Below are 9,378 nucleotides of genomic sequence, written 5' to 3'. Positions count from 1 at the left end.
CGTACATAAATTCCCCAAAGAGATTTGGGGAATGATGCTGAAGTGACAGTCATTGCCCAAGTATACATATATCTAATGATTACGCGTCTTTCTTCGCCGAAGTTTTTCTTAAGCGCCTTTTTTCGTAAAATTTTTCTTACGCGTCTTTTTTCCCGTCGAAACACTAGCGCGCCTTTAATCGTATCTAGTGACGATATATATTTATTGCAGTTGTTGCGGCTGTCGGAATGGAAAAGAGAGCAGGCGGTCTGAAAGGACGAGTTCCAGAGCCGAAATTGATATATTGCGGATATCCGAATTTATTATATTGCGCATCATTTGATAATATCGGAAAAATTCGACCTTCAAGAATACTGACTACGAAAGAAAAAAATATAAACTTTTAGTAGAAATGTCTGATATCTCAACGAGAAAACTCTGTATTTTTTATTCTGGAAAATAGTAGCTGCCAGACCATAGAGTCAACTCTGATTTTTAACCATAAAGATTCTAACAAATTTGACGTGTTGGAAAATAATTAAAGATGTATTTAATTTAGCATACCTAGATATTAAAAACCCCCAATTATTGGAAAGGGGAAAAGTAGATTTCTACAGCGTGACGACGAATAACTGTTACCCTGGTTTTTTGAGAAATAAAAGGGTCCTGTATAGATTTTGCGAAAAAAGTATTTTATTATTAATTTTCCACAGAATTTACTTTAGTTGCATCAGTTAGTTATTCAATTTTAATCCCTATTTACATTTGCCAGCAGTTTAAACTTTGAGAGAAAAGTTCATTTGGCACGCAAGCCTTTTCAAGTGTATTTTTCCTTAGGCTTTGTATAAAAAAATACAAAAAAGAAAAAAACTGTATAAGGTTGGTTGAATGAATGGCCGTCCTAGTCACCAGTTCCGTCCTAGTCACCAGTCTATTTGATTTTTGAGTATGAGGCCTTATTTTGGACAAAAGGGACTCAAAACGGAGAAAATTTGCCTATGGTTACAGAAGATATGGAATAAATTAACTGACGAAGACCTGCGTGCCAAATGAACTTTTCTCTCAAAGTTTACACTACTGGAAAATGTAAGTAAGGCTTAACATTTAAAAACTAATTGATCAGGAATGAGACACGAACACACCATATGTTGACGGTTGGCAACTCTACATTGTATTCATTTTCTTATGTTACATTATTATGCTTTGTTCGCTTTGTAATTTATGCAAATCATGTATGTACATACGGAAATAAGTTTCAACTGCATTTATACTTGCTCGTTCATTTTCTCTCGTTCATTCTTCTATTGGTCAGAGAGACAGCAGCACCTGACTGCTTAGCAAATAAATTAAGTTGAACCAAAAAGTTCGTTTCTAACCAAAAAGTGGTCCTTTTGATCCGGATCCAGCATCCAGCTAAGGTATAATCTGGGTTTACGATTTATACCCAGCATAATTAATTATTTCACTTCTTGAGTGAAATCGACTGACGAACCTGCTGCGCAGTGTCACGAGCTGTAAGGTAACTGAACCACGTTACTGGAAACTTCCATAGCACGTGGCAGGGGTTTTGCCAGGAATTGTTTGCGCGAGTGGTTGCGCACTACGCTTACGTGAATTTCGGTCGCCACATCTGGCGTATCTAAGATCAGCTTACGTTTAGCACCTCGCCTTTTCCTTTGTATTAGCGTGGTCGCGTGCGATAATGGCGGAAAGTTGGAAGGAATTGGTACAAATTCGCGGACGTACCAAGGCGGCCATCACACGTGTCCTTGGCTTTGCACAAAATCCTCCACCGGATCACGCGCAGAATGATATACTTACACGAATCGAGCGCTTAAAGGAGGCGTAGGATGAATTCGTTGCAGCTACAAACGCCATGTATCAATTCAGTGAAAGTCCCGAATATTCTGATCCAGACGAAGACTATGGAGTTTACGATGAAAAGGTTTTGACTGCACGTAGTCTGCTTCGCTCGCTCCAGGATTCCTTTACGATTCCAACTCAACAACCCAGCCTGGATGACACCATATCTCGACTAGCTGAACAACAGTCTGCATTTTTTAATCAATTTTCTACTGCTTCGATTCCAGCACCACAAGCAAAAGACGATTTGCCTAAAATTACCATCCCGCCTTTCACCGGCCTGTACAAAGACTGGCCGCCATTCAAGGACTTATTCACCAGTGCAATTGCATCGAAACATAACCTCACTAATACACAAAAGTTTCATCATCTCAAATCGTTGCTAAGGGATGACGCTGCGCAAATTATCAAACACATTCCGGTAACTGAGGCGTCTTACGAAACGGCGTGGAACAGATTAAGCGAACGTTTTGATCGCCCACGCCATATAGTTGCTTCATTTATTGAGAACTTTATGGCACTTCCCTGTGCATCAGGCGAAAATTCTACAATTCTTCGTAAAACATCAGACGGAGCAAACGAGGTTATCAGGGGTCTACATGCCATATCCCATGACGATCGCGACTGCTGGCTTATTCACCTTCTCCTAGCCAAGCTAGACTCAGAGTCCCGACGAAAGTGGATTGAATCTAGTAAGAAGCTCGAAGCACCTACCATAACCGAATTTTGTAAATTCCTTGATTCTCATTGCGAAGAATTAGAATTGGCGCAACATAAGACGCAATCCGCACGCCTTCGCAACTCTGCAACTCGGGTCCTAGTTTCAACTAACGGGGCGGCCTCAAAGCCAGGCTGTCCTAAATGTAATGGCACAGATCATTGTCTTATGAAGTGTCCAGCATTCTTATCCTTGAACACAGATGACCGGCGAGCTATAGCCAAGGGTAAATTGCTGTGCTTCAATTGTCTGAAGACAGGACACTCGACATCAACATGCAGTTCTAAATTCAATTGTAAAGTATGTAATCGACGCCACCACACACTCCTACATGGCCCACAGTCGGCCGCAGGTACAGCGGCTCGAGCAGGTCAAGAGAGCTCTTCTGGTGCAAGCGGAATCGACAATGGTACGCCATGGTCCGTATCTCACATCGCACGCTCATTGACATCGACACCAGCTGACACCCACACACGTCAGCTAGCACCGCTTCGTAAGGGATCGACAGCCTTGCTGCCCACAGCCATAGTCAACGTTCAAAGTGCCCACGGTGGTTTTTTGAAATGTCGAGTACTTCTGGACACCGCATCAGAACTATCGTACATCACCGAGCGCTGTGTCCAGAGGCTTGGCATTCCGCGCTCTGCTGGTCGCATCGCTGTATCTGGTATATCGTCCTCAAAGGGTGAAACCACTAGAGGCTGTTGCTCGCTGGTACTTAAGTCTCTCGCGTCGAACAACGTCTTAAACGTGTCTGCGTATATACTCAGCAACATCACATCATCTCTTCCCACAAAACTAATTCCTGCATCAGAAGTCGAGCAGCTTAAGCACGTTATGCTCTCGGATCCAACATTCCAGACACCCGGATCGGTCGACATTCTTTTAGGTGCAACTTATGTCTGGAAGGTTTTCACCTGTAACAAAATGTTAGACTCAATGGGAGATCCTGTGGCAGTTTCCTCAATTTTTGGATGGGTGGTCACTTCAGCAATCGACGGGGTGGGTTTAGCGGATTCCACCCAAGCTCTGCACACCATATCCGATGTTGATAACTTTCTCCGAAATTTCTGGGAAATTGAGGAACCCTGCCAAACTCAACTAATGGATTCCGACGACGTAACCGTAGAAGAGCACTTTCAACGCACGCATACGCGTCATAGCGACGGTAAATACATTGTAGAGCTACCATTTAAGATGAAGGCACCGCGGTTTGCGGAGACATTATCGGGCGCTCTTTCACGTTTTCACGCCGTCGAGCGTCGTCTACAGAAAAACGAATCTCTTCGACTACAATATGTTAAATTTATGCGGGAATATGAGGCACTGGGCCACATGCGACAGCTAATGCCTCACGAAATCGACACTTCTAATGGGCAGGTTTTCTACTTGCCACACCATCCAGTCGTTGGTAAAAAACTTCGGGTGGTGTTCGACGGATCGTTTGCAGACAGCAGTGGAGTTGCTATTAATAGCATTTTGCACATCGGTCCTAGCATTCAGCGCAATTTGTTTTCCGTATGCTTGCGATTCAGGATGCACCGATATGTGTTCTCGGCAGACATTGTAAAAATGTTCCGACAGATATGGGTCGCCGAACATCATCGAAACTACCAAAGGATAGTGTGGAGGGAGAGTCTTGCTGATCCCATAAGACACTTCCAATTATGCACGGTTACGTATGGTACAGCTTGCGCCCCATATCTATCTGTCAGGGTACTACAGCAATTAGCAGAGGACTATAAGCATCAATTCCCACACGCAAGCTCAATCGTACTTGATGACTTTTATGTCGACGATGTTCTCACGGGTGCCGACTCCGAACAGGAACTCATTGAAAGGCGGGAGGAGCTTGTGAAAATGATGGCTGGTGCTGGACTGGAACTCCGAAAGTGGGTATCCAACTGCCGGGGCATATGCAAAGACGATGACGCGCAACACACGCTGGGTAAAGACGCCACAAAGGTTCTCGGATTGCTATGGAGGGCGAATGACGATATACTTACATACCAAACTCGCGCGCCTAGTATGCGCACTTCCAGCAAGAGGCAGGTACTTTCCGACGCATCCCGTATCTTCGATCCTTTAGGATTACTGTCACCAGTGACGGTGCAATTCAAAATTCTTTTCCAGGAGTTGTGGTTACACAAGCTAGGCTGGGATGATCCTTTGCCAACGCATCTAGCAGAGCGCTGGCTGAAGTACCAAGCTGATATTCACCATATCACAAGCCTGGCGCTACCTCGGTTCACGCCGAACTCTACGACGCACTTGGAGCTCCACGGGTTCTCGGATGCCTCAATAAAGGCGTACGCTGGTGCTGTGTACTGCCGCTTCAAGGGTCCAGATAACACGTTCACGATATCTTTGATGGCCGCCAAGACACGAGTGGCACCTCTGAAGCAGATCTCGCTGCCACGGTTGGAGCTGTGCGGCGCTCTATTGCTGACACGGCTAATGAAGACAATCCTAAACGTGCTGCCGCATAAATCTATAACAACGTACGCCTGGTGCGACTCAACCGTTGTATTGTCTTGGCTGTCTCAGCCTCCAGTAAGGCTGAAAACGTTTGTGGAAAATCGAACTGCTGAGATTTTGGAAACCTTGCCACGCAGCGTTTGGAGCCACGTCGAGTCGAAGGAAAATCCAGCCGATTGCGCGTCAAGAGGATTGGCAGCCGCTGCAATTTTGAATTTCAATCTCTGGTGGAAGGGGCCTCCTTGGCTTGGCGATGAAGAGCGCACTCGTAAGCTGGTGTATCAAACCAATCATCAGGAACTACACCAGATCCCGGGGGCCAATGTTGAGATGAAGAGCAGTGTACGAAGTTTAGTGGCTACGGAATCTCCACTTAGCAGTTTATTCGACACATTGATGGAACGATCGTCATCATGGCAGCGGCTCGTTCGAGTTATAGCCTATGTTCTACGCTTTATTCGCAATGCTCGGAAGACTTCACGCAGGTCTGACGCTAAAACACTTTCGTTCGATGAAATTAAGGAGGCGCGCATCCTTTGGTTACAACAGGCTCAAAGCTGTTTCCAGGAAGACATTCAGCAATTAAAGTGAAATGATGAGGTGAGTTCGCATTCAAAGCTTCTGCAGTTAGCTCCGTTCGTTGACGAGTTCGGCCTACTACGGGTAGGTGGACGGATTCGAAATTCAGAATTGCCGACGGAAACGCAGCACCCGGTTATTCTCCCAAGGGAACATCGGGCAACGGAACTCATACTTATCGACGAGCACATTCGTAATTTACATCCAGGAGTCTCAGCGTTGTTTGTGATAGTGCGGCAGAGGTATTGGATTTTGGGAGCTAGAAACCTGATTCGAAATATTACGCATAATTGCATCAAATGCTTTCGACAGAAGCGCACCTCTACGCAGCAATTCATGGCAGATTTACCGGCGATACGGGTTCGCCAAGCACACCCCTTCCAACATATCGGCGTTGATTACGCTGGGCCGCTAACGTTGAAATTATATCGGGGACGTAATGCTCGCACGTCAAAAGGATACATAGTCCTGTTTGTGTGCCTTGTAACATCGGCAATCCATTTTGAGCTCGTAACTGATTTGAGCACAGATGGGTTCCTAGCTGCATTCAAACGATTCATTTCGCGTCGAGGGAAATGCAGCAAGATATTCAGCGAAATTTTGTGGGAGCGGCCCGCGCACTGAACGATATGGACCGGCTTCTCCGTTCGCAACAACATAACAACATTGTCTCGCAGACACTCGCCGACGAACAAATTCAATGGAATTTCATACCACCCACGCTCCGCACTGGGGTGGAATATGGGAGTCAGGGGTACGGTCAGTGAAATTGCATTTGCGGCGTGTGATTGGGACCACTATTCTCACGTATTAGCAGATGTACACCCTTCTGGCCCAGATCGAAGCAGTAGTAAATTCACGGCCACTTGGGGTGGTGCCTGACAGCAATACTAATTACTTGTCGCCGTCTCATTTTCTCATAGGTAGACCGTACACGATGGAGATCTTGCCCAGGTCCCCATCAACCGGCTTGAGTATTGGCAGCATGTCCAGAATATGTACCAAGGCTTCTGGAAGCAATGGCATCGAGAATATCTTACATCGCTGCAAAACCGCCCGAAATGGTGCCGCCGTAATCCCAACATCAACATCGGGGACATTGTGGTTCTCAAGGAAAGTAACATACCACCTGCAATATGGCCGATGGCGAAGGTTATTGAAGTGCATCCTGGGAAGGNTGGTTATTGAAGTGCATCCTGGGAAGGACAGTTTAGTTCGAGTCGTCAAATTGAAGACCGCTCATGGTGACTTAACTCGTCCCATAACCAAGGTGGCAGTTCTACCCTTGTCCTGAAAATAACTTTTCAGCGGGGCCCAGTATGATCAGGAATGAGACACGAACACACCATATGTTGCCAGTTGGCAACTCTACATTGTATTAATTTTCTTATGTTACATTATTATGCTTTGTTCGCTTTGTAATTTATGCAAATCATGTATGTACATACGGAAATAAGTTTCAACTGCATTTATACTTGTTCGTTCATTTTCTCTCGTTCATTCTTCTATTGGTCAGAGAGACAGCAGCACCTGACTGCTTAGCAAATAAAGTAAGTTGAACCAAAAAGTTCGTTTCTAACCACTAATTAATACCACTAAAGTAAAATCTGTGGAAAATTAACAATAAAATACTTTTTTCGCAAAATCTGTAAAGGGCCTTTTTATTTCTCAAAAAACCTGGGCAACAGTTATTCGTCGCCACGCTGCACAATGGGACTACAGCGGCCAAAAATAAAAAAACGGACTTACTAATTCTAAAAAAGTAGATGCGCAGATTCATACCAAAATATCCAACTAACCCATACCAAAATTTTTGCTAAAATTTTATATTTGCGGTCATGGGACGAGTTTCAAGTAGATGCAACAAAAAAAAAAAATTAGAGAAAATTGTCATTTTGTTTAAAGTTTTTTAAAGTGATTTTTTTACGTGTCCGGAGGTATAATTGGCCAATCCGATTGATTACCAGTTTTTTTAATATATACTTAGAGTCTGGCAACGCTGTTTTTTGACTTCGAATTTGACATTTACGAGTTACTGTTACTTAAATATTAACAATAAACTGAAATTGAAGATTTGTTGTGGTAAAAAATTAGTTGGATAATTGTTAAAAAGTTTCGAAGACTTCATTTCCAATTTGTTATACCAAGTCGAGGTGCAAGTATGTTAATTACGTTCAGAAATTTTTAGCTGCAAAAAGCAGCAATTTCACATTTTATTGACCTTTTCAAAACCATTTTAAAGTTCTTGGAAGAAAAATGTGGAGAAGGAATTAATATTGATGACAAGAAAATTGGCTTACTGGTCAACAAATTCTCACAAACATGGTCGGAGAGTCATCGCATTAAGAGCGTATTTAAACGGAGGAATGGTGCTTGGCTGAACACAGAACTAAGCTTTCAAAAGCAAGATGAACATGTGGAACCAAATAAAAGCAGGGGAAGACCTAATGTTGATTATAAAGACGCTTCCTGCAGAACCTAAATGCGGAGAGTTAACGAATTTTTAACATCAAAGTCTCCAGAAGAAGTGTTGAAAGCTGCAAGAAAAATACAAAATTCAATGGAGCAGACTGTTAAAAAGGGCATCTCAGTTCATGAGGCTTTAGGGTTATTTTTTTATTTAAATTTATCTAAGGAAAAGTATAATATTTTGCGATCGGTAGTTAATTCTGTTCACAACGAGTGTTTTCCTAGCTACTATGCTCTGAAAAAAGCTAAGGACGAATTGCTACACGGTTAAAAATTTCGGTTTTAATTTTAAACTTTTTGGACTACATATATGACCAAACTAAATTCAGTTTCAAATATAAACCTTCCATGTTTAAAAAGAAAGAGAGCACATTTGTTTGGTTTAAAATTTAAACAGTTCGGTTTAAATTTTAAACCCAAACAATTTCAGATTTAATTTAAAATAAAAAAAATAAATTTCATGATCCGCCTGATTGGGATTGAACCCGAACAGCCTTGGTAGCAAGCAATTGTATCAAGCATCTTTGCACACTCAGCTACAGCCACGCATGTAAATGTGCTGTCATATGTTGAGTTTGAACACATTTCGTTGTGTGCAAACATTTTTTATTTCGGTTTAGATTTTAAACCAAATTTTCTATATATGAAACCTCGAAACTAGAATTAAAACATTTTGGTTTGATTTTTAAACCACGAACTTTTTGGACTAAAATTTAAACCAGAATATATTAAAAATTGCTTAAAACTATTGACTGGTTTAAAAGGTAGACTATACAAGATTAAAAAAGGCAGTAGTAACAGGGCGGTTTAAAAATTAAACCTACACACACAGCCATTTTCAGCAACAGAGACAACGGCAGAAATATCATTGCAAAGTCTCTTAAATAAAACGTCTTTGACCTTACTAAATTTATGCGATTTTGATAGGGAACGGGAAAAAGAAATCAATTTAACTTTAGAGTGCAAATGGGGTTTCGATGGGAGTTCGGGTCATTGTCGATATACCCAAAAATTCAGTGAAGTGCAGAATTCAGATAAGTTTTTAGTTGTTGTTGCAATAGTACCTCTGCGAATTATAAATGAAAGTAGTGGAAAGGAAGTTTGGCTAAACAAATTGTCATCATCGTCTAAATTTTGTCGTCCCATAAAAATTTCATTTCAGAAAGAGTGTCCTGACCTAATACGTAGTTTAGAAAAATATATAGACAATCAAAAAAATGAGCTTCTTCCATATCAATCAATCTGTAGAGAAAAAGAAATATGTGTAAATTTTAAGTTAATGCTTACAATGG

The 9,378-nt window shown here is 42.3% G+C and overlaps 1 protein-coding gene across 1 annotated transcript; it reads left to right on the top strand.

The window, feature by feature from the left end:
* The first annotated feature begins 1,855 nt into the window (after positions 1–1,855).
* Positions 1,856–5,629, top strand: LOC108370493 (uncharacterized). The gene has a single exon (XM_017625821.1). The coding sequence runs from the start codon at positions 1,856–1,858 to the stop codon at positions 5,627–5,629; it is 3,774 nt and encodes a 1,257-aa protein (XP_017481310.1).
* The last annotated feature ends 3,749 nt before the right edge of the window (positions 5,630–9,378 follow it).

The sequence above is a fragment of the Rhagoletis zephyria genome, unplaced genomic scaffold (assembly GCF_001687245.7).
Source record: "Rhagoletis zephyria isolate East Lansing unplaced genomic scaffold, Rhagoletis_zephyria_1.1 Rzeph_scaffold_04275, whole genome shotgun sequence".
Lineage (NCBI taxonomy): Eukaryota > Metazoa > Arthropoda > Insecta > Diptera > Tephritidae > Rhagoletis > Rhagoletis zephyria.
Note: the sequence above shows the minus strand (reverse complement) of the source record. Positions and strands in the feature narration are given on the sequence as shown.